Consider the following 12,338-nt stretch of genomic DNA (forward strand, 5'->3'; position numbering starts at 1 on the left):
ACCCTGCAACTCCTCTCAAAGAGCCTTTTGTTCTAAAGGTCCCTTATTGATCAAGGCAGCTAAAAATAACTGTCCAACAGTGATGTAAAGTAACTAAGTACATTTACTTAATATACGTTATCGTAATATACTTAAGTACAATTTTGACAGACATTTTTACTTTACTTCAGTATTTCCATTTTTCTGTACTTGTACTTCTACCCCACTACATCTCACAGGGAAATAATATTCTTTAACTTGACTGCAATTATTTAAAAAAAACTTTAGTTACTAGTTACTTTGTAGATTTTGATTATCATTACAAAACATACACTAACCACTTCAGCCCAATATTGGCCATTTGAAAATATCAGATTTTCAAACGGCTCTACAATGCGTCACAATGCTAGGCATTGTGAGCTTGTACATCTGCTAAAATATTTTAATACAAATTATACATTTGAAAACCTATGAAATGGGACTCTTTTGTACCATTTTGATACCAATACTTTTGTACTTCTACTCAAGTAAATGTTGAATTCTGGATCTTTCCTTGTAACAGTGTTTCTTCACTGAGGTATTGATATTGAAATGTTGCTCTCAGCGCAGCACAAAGTGATCATCTGCTATTGCCAACACAAACATCTACTGTAGTTTTAATGGGTTAAAATGGCAGATCTACAAGCTCAAAACGCATCGCATCTCGACGCGTTGTGAGCTTGTACATCGCCTATTTCTCACCCGTTTAAGTGGTCCCTTTTTTCTGAAATGACGCCTCTGCTCTGATGGGTGTGTGTGCGTGGCGTGCGTGCGAGTGTGCGTACGGTATGTGTATGTGTGAGTGAGAGAGCATGTGTGGGGATATACACTGTAGATGCTTTTAAAAGCTGCCATTTCACGCTCTGCCACAGCTCTTAACTGTCTATTTTACTGTCGTGAGTGCCATGTGACTGACATGTTCTTTATTCATGAAATGACAATGAGTGGCAGGGTATAAAAAGGGCTTACAACATTGTGTGAGTGGGTGGGAGGGGACACAGATCTCTTCCTATTGATTTACATTTCTATTGTAGCTTTCAGGGCAAACAGTTTCCAAGTGCACAGAAATGCATGCTCACCGCCACTCTCAATGGTATGGACAAAGGATTTGTTAAGACAGTTAATGCAAAGCTTTGGCTTGCTGGTATATCTGATATCGCTGTCTACTTCATCATACTATAGTGTCACACAAAAGTATCAAAAGTAGCAGATTTGCAAGCTCTAAATGCGTTTAGAGCTTGTAGAGCTGCTACTTTTGCTATTTTTGAATTTGAATTGTGAAAAGTAGCAGTTTGGACATATGACAGACAGACTAGATATAATGGATTAGTCTCCTTACATTTCCATTCCTTGTCACTTCATCTCCATTAATTGCTGCATTTCATGCTCTCTGCACATTTACATCTCCATTTGAATCCTGTGCTCGTGTCTCTACTTACACCACTCACCAGGTTTCTGCACTGACAGAACTCCTCAAATGGTTACAAATGACTGGGATTCAATTTATGTGCCGGGGACATGTTCTGCATTCTCGATTAGCCAAAACATAAGCAAAGCAGTAAAATCAGTTTTGACACCCAATAACTATTATGTAAATCCAATAAATTGCCAATAAAAATAAATACAAATAAAACCAGACAGAGTCTGATAACAGTAAAAGCTTTCCTGTGGATTTCTGTCTCTTGCCTAAATACGTGGCAGACAGACAAACGTATGTGGGAGGACGGACGGACAGACAGACAGACAGATAGACAGACAGACACGCAAACCCTCTTCTAGGCAGCTTGCCCCCCTATAGCAGGGGTTCCCAAACGTTTTTGTCTCAGGGCACCCCATGAATATTCTTTTAATCCGAGGCACCCCTACATTATAATGTTCACTCCCAGCTCCTTATATTTACAGCATATCGTTGCTGTCGGGTGGAAACCAAAACCAAAACCGTTCGTTTTGTATTTATCATCTATAAAATGTACTAAACTAGTGAAAACAGCAGATCTACAAGCACACAACGCCTCGCATCGCGAGGCGTTGTGTGCTTTTTAATGTTTTCACTAGTTTTGTGCGACAGAGGTTTCCGCCTGACAGTAATGATATTTTAGTGATTATGTTGCGAGGAAAATGTTGAGATAATAGCCATTTTGGTTAGAAATGACTGAAAATAACTTTGTACTTCAAGTTTAAAATGATACTAAATATATTTTCAAGTGTCCAAATAAATTCCAAATATTATCAAATGATCTCGTGGCACCCCTGGACGTCACCCCAGGGTGCCCCGTCACCCACTTTGAAAACCCCTGCCCTATAGGGACCACGCCATTAAAAGAAAGCAAAAGTATATTGGCCATGTAAAGCAGAAGACCGGAAGATCAAAGCATAATGATGAAGCCAAGTCCACTGTGCACAAAGCAGCGGGTCAAATGGGTTGGGTAGAAAGTCTACGACTATTATCCCATGCAAGAGATGGGATGTCATACACAGTTAAACGTTAAACTGGCTCTAATGAATGGTTTCCTTTTCATGAGTGGCCAGGTAATTCTTATCCACTTCTGTCATATCCTCTACTCTGGAACCAGTGTCGGTGCTGTCAGAGTGTATTATGAGCGGATATTAATCATCCTGCGGCCACACATGGATTAGCTTTAGCAAAAGCCTTCCCCCTGTCGGCTGCGTTCTTTCTTCCATCTAATCTGACCCACATCTGAAAGGGAGCGGCACTCCACAGGGTTCCCACACATCTTTACCAATTAATTTCCAAAACTTTTCCAAGACTTTTCCAGAATATTTAACCCGATTTCCAGGACTATATAACAATAATTCAGCTCAATAACGAGTCGCTTACTCCTATATGCGCAAATAATCATATTTTAACTGGGGACCCCGGCACCCTGACGAGCACTAAGAGTAGAGGAATTTTGTATAACACGGTTCTATTGTGAAAATAGCCGATCTACATGCCCACAACGCCTCGCAACGTTGTGGGCATGTAGATCGGCTATTTTCACAATTTCTGATTTTCTGCCTCTAATATGAGACAATTTGGCCAATGTTTAATATGTCATTTCAGAGGTATTAACAAAATCAATAACCAAAGACAATGCTTTGCTATTTTTTCCAGGACCTTCCAGGACCCTTGATCAATTCCAAAACTTTTCCAGTACTGGAAAAATAGTTTTCTAATTTTAAAATATTTCCAGGAATGTCATGACCGTGGGAACCTGTCTCCACGAAGATGGCTCAAAAGCATGGGGGCCAATCTGTAGACAGAGGGGTAAAAAAAGAAAAGAAAAAAAATGGCATGTAAACTTGTAAAGGTTTGGGGAAACCCTATACTCAGTGGTTCTCAAACGTCATCATAAGGACATAATATACTATTTGGCCGCAGGCCCCCATCTGGAAATACGTTGTGACAGGGACCTCCACAAAAGATTTGTGTTCAAATGTTTCATAATTATGACACCCCTGAGGGTCCCTGGACCCCACTTTGAGAACCAGTTGAACTACTGTATATTTTGTCCCCTCTCCCTGGAGGCCTACACACACCATTAGTTAGAGCAGTGGTTCTCAGCCTGTGGGTCGGGGCCCCCAGGGGGGTCCCCAAATTATTTGGGGGTCCACTCCCCAGATTTTGTTGTTGTTTTGTGCACTCATTCAACAGTAAACAAACCAACATAACGTTTGAGTCTATAGAGAGGGTACATGCACATTTCTAAAGTGACAATTTAAGGACTTCTTAATACCTCTGAAATGTCAAATTAAACATTAGCCAAATTGTCAAATATTAGAGGCAGAAATTGTGAAAATAGACCATCTACATTGTGAGCATGTAGATCTGCTATTTTCACAATAGAACCGTATACAAAATGTAATGCCTCAACTCTTAGTGCTCGTCAGGGTGGGGTGGCTCCCCAGTTAAAATAATGATTATTTGGGGGGGTCGCGGCCTGAACAGGTTGAGAACCACTGAGTTAGAGGAGAGCGAGAGAGAGAGAGAGAGAGAGAGAGAGAGAGAGAGAGAGGAGAGAGAGAGTCTGGAGAGGAGAGAGAGTGAGGAGGAGAGAAGGGGGAAAAAATGACGAATGGACCGGACGTCCGCTAAAATGGATGGATCAAGCGTCCGTCCCTCGGGGCCACGGTAGGAACAAGCTCTAAAAGCTCGTCAAAACCCCACCCCCAGGAACAAGAGTTGCCATGCCAACTGCTGACACTCCAGGTTAACCCAGTGGCGTCAGTTCAGAAAAAGCTAAGATATGGCAACATGACTGGTGTCTTGCACGCGTGCCTTTGCGCGCGTGCAAGACACCAGTCATGTTGCCATAGGCATGATACATTATTTTAAGAAGTACATCTTATTTTTCCCCCTGTTTCTACGGTTTCTTGGGCTGGATATGGCAGCCTGGAATGGTTGTTCCAGTGCAGCTAAACTTGGCATGTTAGTAAACGTGCCACAATTAACAATAATGCATTGCACCTGTGCAGCTGACCTGGGAATATACCATTTTGTCAAGATGGGGAGAATAAAAGTGTGAAGAATATACTGTAATTCTAATACCTTGTTAAAGTGACCATTTTGTTAAATTTTGCATTTGTAGTTATTTTACTGTAATTTAACAATATAATAACCAGAACAGAATGATAGACAAAGAAACATTCATGGATTTATATTTAAAAGTAACTTTTATTTTCCCCCTGGACCTAGGGTATGGCAGCTGCATACTCCTGCCATACCAAATTGACGCCCCTGGGTTAACCGCTTATTATTAAACCCAACTGCGGTTGAAAGTAGTCCCTCAGGGCTCTATGCCAGTGTCTTTTCAGTTTTCTGTTATAGTTTGGGAAAGCTTTAGGCTGAACATAGCCGAAATACGGATGTTCGAGTGGTTAAAGGTCTCAGTTAAAAGCCTGGCGCCGTCGTCGCTCATTCAGTTTTACTAGCCGTGCGGTTCTTTCCTCTCCTATCCCTCTTTTAGCCTAATTTGTCGTCGCTGTCGGCCAAAAACCTTGTATCTCCAAGTTTCAAATGTGTATGTTTTTTTTTCATAAAGTAAAGCCCTGCTTCACTATACAAGACTGTCGCACAAAAATAGTTTTATATATTTTAATATATATATATATATATATATATATATATATAATGATAAATCCAAAACGAATGGTTTTGGAAATACAGGGTTTCCACCCAACAACGACGTTATGCTTCGTCGCGCGGCGACACCAGCGTTGTGTGACCAAGCATATGAATCGAGGCTTTTTCCTCTCCCTCCCTGCTGTCTCTCTCTCTCTCTCTCTCTCTCTTTTCTCTGGACCTTTTCCTCTATGTGTGCCCTCACCCCCCTGCCCCCGAAGGCTGCTTCATATTCATCACTCTGTGTGTTTTAGACTAGAGCGGAGTGGGTCAGGGTCACCGCAGGACAAAGTGGGAAGCGTTCCACAATAAAGTATTCATCTAGCATGGAAGACACACTGTGTAGCATTTCCACTAGTTGTAATTTCCCGACAGCCATAACTTTTCTTTTGTGTGTTTTGTGTGTTTAACCAATCTGTATGTAAGCCTATGTCAAATCCAAAAGAACTAAACGTCACTGTCAGGAAGAAACCTTTTATCTCCAAGTTTCAAATACAACTAAGGTGGTTGGAGTTGGTCTAGTCAGGTACTAGTGCTGGTTGACCAGGAAGTCACATGGAAATAATTATTCTTCTAAAACAGGGGTCTTCAACGTTTTCAGGCCAAGGACCCCTTAGTTGAGAGAGAGATGAAGCAGGAACCCCCACAACCTTATCATAGATTCCATATACTGTAGTGTCATTGTTTGACAGCACAATAGTCAGTGTATTTTGGATTCATGTCAATTTGTGTTTTCAGATATTTAACCACTTGAACCGTCAAGATGTAATAAACTTGACCTTTCACTCTTGTACTTAGTCTGCTCTTTTTCCCCTCTACACCAAAGCTCGTTGCCGAAAATAGACGATCTACAAGCTCTGTAGATCTGCTATTTTTGGCTACTCAGAATATAGACACTATAGGGTTCAATATAAAAAAAGAGAAAAAAAAAACATTATATCAAAGATTTGGAGGACCCCCTGTAGTAACTCTGAGGACCCCCAAGGGTCCTGGACCGCCTGTTGAAGACTCGTGCTCTAAAATGTGGTGGGAATAAAAAAATAAAAAAAAAACATTCAGCACTCACACGGGGTAAACTGGTTTGACACCCATGGGTACAACATGAAAAGTACGGACTGCAGCTTTGACACACAATTTCACCCAGCAAGAAAGCGTTTTGTATTTGTGGTGATTATTGACAATGATCCTACCTGGATGTTGTCAAAAGATGTTTTGTTGGTGACATCATATAGCAGCAGTAGAGCTAAGAAAAGAAGAGATGAGGGAAAAAACAAAGAGATTGAGAATAGCATTATTTTACCATATGTAACAGAAGTGGCTCGGCTATGGGCTCTGCCTGATGAGCTACAGTAAAAGCTTAATATCCCTCCCAGTCTACAAGGAACAACCTTTAGTCAAGAGCTTAAGATGTTGGCTTTCTGTGCAGGAGACTGGGATTTTCTTGAAAACCCATGTGATTTACTCCCATTGTCTGTCGTGAAGAGATGTCAGTTATCAGCTCTCATTAATTGCTCCCCAAATTAATTCGAGAACTGTTTTGGTAAATGGGTCTGTATCTAACTGTACAGTAGGCCTATAGTGGCTTTCTTCTTCTTTTTTCTTTTTTTGCCAAATGCCAAATTCCAAAAATAGAAAGTACTCATTATGCAGAACGTTGAAAATAGCAGATCGTCTATTTTCAAATGTCCGTTAGGGCTGAAGTGGTATAATAATATCTACAACTAAATATCTACAACTAGTAACTAAAGCTGTCAAATGATTCCCAGACTGCTCTACATAAGTGGTTTTTGGGGATTTTTTGCAGTGGTTCTCAACCATTTACATTTTCAAGGACCCGGAGGTATAAAGTATATGGCTGCTTATAGCTAACTTTTATTGCGACCGTTGGTCGCAGTTTAGTACTGTATGTAAACCGTCACAGCTTGACCGTATCTCTTACTGTAACACCTGACACTGTGGTTCCCCTGACACATCACTGTAGACATCACAGTGAGTAAGAGCAGGGTTCTCCATATATGAGCAAAAAAACATGTGACATCACAGTGATGTCAGATACTCAGAGCAGGGATCTCCAATAAAAACATGTGACATCACAGTGATGTCAGATACTCAGAGCAGGAATCTCTATATATGAGCATAAAAGGGATCCTGTGATGTCAGATACTCAGAGCAGAGATCTCTATATATGGGAATAAAAGGGATTCATGGCCAAGACAGATGGTGCGACCCATTAGGGTGAGGTCGCTTAGGCGTCTTAATGGTATTTTACCATCACCTCCAGTATAATACTTCTACAATACATAATTATATCCCTCAAGGACCCCTGGGGGTCCCCGGACTGCACTTTGAGAACCACTGCTCTACATTCTAAGCCATAACCACCCTGTGGAAATAAAACAAAGAATTAATCATTAATAATTATAAAACCAATAATTGCTGGTCTGTTGTCTTCTATCTTGGCCTAATTGGGCCCTGCTCAAATCAGTGCAGCCTGAGCTCATTAAAAAAGAAATACCTTGGTACTTAGTATCCTCTTAGAAGGCCCGTTCAGTGTAACAGAGCAGAATAAGCAATCATCTTTCCAAATTAAGGAACACAGAAGATACTACTAAGTGTTCAAATGTAAACACCAGCTGCTTTTTCTTTTGTACAGTATGTGTGTATTTGTCAGGCCCAGTCCTACACTGTTTAAAAGTGAAATTCCACTGCAGTGTAACATTACACATGATTCACCAGATCGAGGCATAACTGCTGTTTGACTAAGAACCACTATAAAGTAGGTTTAAGTTATATTGAGTAGAGCAAGTAGGCTATACAGAACAGTATGTCTGGATTGACAATGACCTCAATTAAGTCTGAAGTAACTTGAAAAATAAAATAAAAAGCCACAGAGACGCAGAGTAGAGTTTCCCTTTAAAGGCCTCTCCACACCAAAAAGTCTGCAAAGGACTGCAAAGAACTTGCAAAGGACTGCAAAGAACTGCAAAGAACTGCAAAGAACTGCACAGAACTTCGTCTGCCGACTGTATGCCGACTGTACTTACTGTATGCAATTGTGCGCAAGCGCGGAGAGATCGCATGAAATACCATTCCAAACCAGGAGGTGGCAGTAGTCTGAAAGGCTATTTTCACTCCATAGTTGATCGTCCCTGCATGCCGTCGCTGTCGGAAAATGCTGTTATTAAGCCTATTATTAATATTATTATTTGGATAAAGTAGAACAACCTTTAAAACCAATCATAATCACTTTCACAACAGCTTGTTGCTGCTTCAGCGTTCTGCCTCCGCTGCTGTGCTGTGTGCAGTTGTTGATGGTGTGACGTCGCGCATTGAAAATATCAGAGCTACAAGCTCACAACATGTCGGAACTTGAAGCGTTGTGAGCTTGTATGTCTGCTATGCTCGACACGCACCGTCATACGCTGAAGCACACATCCAGCTTTTCACAGCTGAAAGAGGAGGTAATCTTACCCAGTTGACGATAATAAAACGTGGATATCACCTTTCTGAGCGCAGCAATTGGGCAACTACTACATCGCGCTAGGCAAGCAGTTCACTCGCGCCCACTTTATTCAGTTGTGTGTAGTGTGTTGTCTGGGTGTCCTGTGACTGTGTGGAAACAGTATGTATGCCAAACAGATAGCTATCAGCGGATTGTGTGTTGTCTTTTATCCGCTCTCGTTGGCTCATTTCACTGCCGACGGGCAAGGGACCGACTCAACAAAACCGGCAAGTTCAGTTTTCCAGTTTTCGGTCGATAACGTTCCCGACCCGCTGCCGAAAACCTGACGATGAGCTCCCGTTCGGCAACCGACGCTATCCGCCGCCGAATCGTCGACGAATCTGTGCGGTTAAAAGTGGCCTTAAAGGAGTAGTTCACCCCCAAAATGACTTTTCTTCTATTGATTACTCAGGCCATGGAGAGTAGAGTTCAATAATATTTTTTGTTTTTTGTCACATTCCTAAGACAAAAATGTGATAACAATAAATTTACCCCCATTGATTCCGGTTGGTGACCCGTTTCGAAACGGGTCACCATCCGGACTCGAATCAAAATTTTGTCTTACGAATGTGACAAAAACCAAAAAATATGATTGAACTCTACTCTCCATGGCCTGAGTAATCAATAGAAAAAAAGTCATTTTGGGGGTGAACTACTCCTTTAAGACAGCACAGTGTGAAATCAACACTCAATCAAAAATCAATCCGGCAAGAATAAAGAGAAAAATCATCACATGGAGTGATAATCATCCTCTTATCCGTAAAGATCACCTGCAGTTGTTGTTGTGTGCATCTGCAGCTGAGAGTCTTTCTAAATCGCTGTATTAATAGACTCATAATCCAAAAGCCTGGCTGGAGGCATGCCACTCCTTAGGGACAACAACAGTGGAACTCGAGGGTAGAATATGGCCACTGTCGGGCAGAAACCTTGTATCTCCAAGTTTCAAATTTGCATGTTTTTTTTTTCATAAAGTAAAGCCCTGCTTCATCATCCAAGACTGTCGCACAAGACCCAACGCCTCGCGGCATGAGGCGGTGTGTGCTTGTAGATCGGCTGTTTTCACTAGTTTAAATCATTTTTAAAATGATAAATACAAAACGAACGGTTTTTGGAGATACAAGGTTTCCACCCGACAACGACGATATGGTCACGGCATTTCAGCCCATAGAAAATAGCAGATCTACAAGCTCACAATGTGTTGCGATGTAGCTTGTAAATCTGCTATTTTCAAAAGGTTTGTCTACATTTGAAAACTTGAAACAGGATTTTACTCAAGTAGATTTTTAATTCTGAACTTTTACTTTGTAACAGAGTATTTCTACTGTACATTGCAGCATTGATACTTTTACTTAAGTAACAAATGTGAGTATTTTTCACACTGCGAGTCCCTCCTCCCTCCCACGCTGAGAAGCGGTGGATAGTGATAGAGGGTCCATCACCGTCCACAGAATAACAAAGACCGGCTCAATTTATCACTCTTCATTGTGTGTTGTGTGGGAGAGAGTGGGAGCATGAAACGATCTGGTAGCAAGCGTATTCGTGCGCAAGTGAGTGTGCACGTGATACTGAGGCCGGGAGAGGGAGAGAGAGAGAGAGAGAGAGAGAGAGAGAGATGACGAGAGGGAGAGGGACAGAGATAAAAGTGAGAGAGAGAACTTGTGTGTGCTTGCGGTGTTATCTGTGCTGCAATGCTTTGTTGTTGGTTCGTCGTTGTCAGGTGGAAACCTCGTATCTCCAAGTTTCAAATTTGTATGTTCTTTGGCAAAGTAAAGCCCTGCTTCATCGTACAAAGCCGTCGCACAAAAGTAGTGAAAACAGCAGATCTACAAGCAAACAACGCCTCGCGGTACAAGGCGTTGTGTGCTCGTAGATCGGCTGTTTTCACTGGTTTAAATCATTTTTAAAATGAAAAATGCAAAACGAACGGTTTTGGACATACAAGGTTTTCACCCGACAACGACGTGACGATAGAGTGGCCTTGGGTGGACGAATGGGGGATGTGCCTAAGTGTTTCAGTCCCTCTTCCACTGGTTAGCCTCAGGACATGTTCTCCCTCTATTTCCCATCACTCTCTCCTCGGTGATACAGTATACATAAATAGTTGTTTCATCTTCATGTCCGTTTGAAAAATTACCACAAAGAAGAAAAGAAAATGCTCTTTAGTTGATGGTCACGTCATCTTTTCTTCTGCTACAAAATGCAATAATAGAGTAAAGCACATGAATATCAAAGTGCAGTGCTGCCCAACGGCAATGAGCAGTTTGTTGCATGGCTGATGTGCAGTGAAGCTCGATGCAGGCAGCAGCAACCACTGGGACTTAACCCAGAACCTACTTCTCGATAGTCTCGCGTAGCCAGACAACTATTCCACAATCTCTGAATGCTATATAGTCTGGAACACCAGCTCCCGAACGACGAGTAATGGAAACGGGCGTTACCGTTCAAGAAAATATATTTTAAAATGTCATTTCTGCTAAGCATTAAGCTAAACATGCTTATAAGATTTTTATTTATAATGATAAATGTGTGCGATGTGAGACGGAAACGGAAGTGACGAGGAGGCTTCACTTCCGCTATAACCGGTACTCATCGTTCTTCTTTCGATGCACCAGACTGTATGCCGGGAGCATTTGCCCAAATCGCGGAGGCAACAGTCTAGCCTCGCGAGACTAACTTCTCCATGAACCTTTTCCCAATCAGGGCCCACTTGACCATTTTAAAAGCATTTGTGACCCGACCACCCATCTGACCACTTTTACGAGAAGAAGAAAGTGCATCTCTCTTTCTCTCAGTTTTTGTCCCTCTCCCTCTCTGCTCACCACATGTCTTTCTTTGGAAACACATGACGGCGTCAACATTTTGTTTTAATACATATTAATAGGATTAATGAAGAATGAAGTGCATGAAAAAAAATCTATCTGTCGTTTGAGCACAAAAAGTGGATAACAGAACAAGTATACATTAAAAGAATTTAGTACAGTACAAGTAGAGTTAAACACCCTGCCTAAAAGGAGCATCCCAAATATGTCCTTTTACAGTCTTTTTTTTACGTCGGAAGTCCTTGGTATTCAACTCATGGATAAGTGGTCTGGTGCACTCTGATTGAACCAGACCACTCCTCGTTCTAGGATCAACACACCCACAGTTGCTAAAAAGGCGCAGCATGTCATCGGGTGGAAACCTTGTATGTCCAAAATGTTACTTTTGACATATTATGTTACTTTTTAGGATTCAAATTCAAAAGCAGCAAAAAGTAGCAGAGCAACAAGCTCAGAAACATTGCAAGCTTGTGGATCTGTTCATTTTAGAACTTTTGTGTGACACGGCAGTGTGATCAAGTAGGGCGTTAATTAAAAAAAACACACACCAAGTTTGAATATTAAATAGGGTCATTAAACACTCTTCTCTTGAAATATGAACTATTCTGGATCTGCACATTGGGCCCCTTTTCTGTGACTCCATTAACCCACTACTGACTACTTAGTTGCTGTCAGGCAGAAACCTATATGCAGTATCTACTGTACATATTTCAACTTTTTAAGTTCCTTCATAAATGAATGCCCTAGTTTGTAAGACGCGCTCACAACAACTCGTAGCTTGGTGACGCACTGTGAGCTTGTAGTTCTGCTATTTTTGCTATTTTTGAAAATGTCTGTGGGTTTTAAACATAAACAAAAGTATTGACAAGAGCTATGA

At 41.4% G+C, this 12,338-nt stretch overlaps 1 protein-coding gene across 1 annotated transcript in view; it reads right to left on the reverse strand.

The window, feature by feature from the left end:
- Positions 1–12,338, reverse strand: part of LOC308283466 (ras-related protein Rab-26-like) — a gene marked incomplete at both ends in the record, with an annotated part of 75,026 nt that overhangs the window by 16,118 nt on the left and 46,570 nt on the right. Inside the window, one exon of the mRNA XM_080723906.1 lies at positions 6,331–6,383. Within this exon, the coding sequence (XP_080580032.1) occupies positions 6,331–6,383 (53 nt within the window). The remainder of the gene's footprint in view (positions 1–6,330; positions 6,384–12,338) is intronic.

This window comes from Nannobrachium achirus (genome assembly GCF_963921795.1).
Source record: "Nannobrachium achirus genome assembly, chromosome: 4".
NCBI classification, from domain to species: domain Eukaryota; kingdom Metazoa; phylum Chordata; class Actinopteri; order Myctophiformes; family Myctophidae; genus Nannobrachium; species Nannobrachium achirus.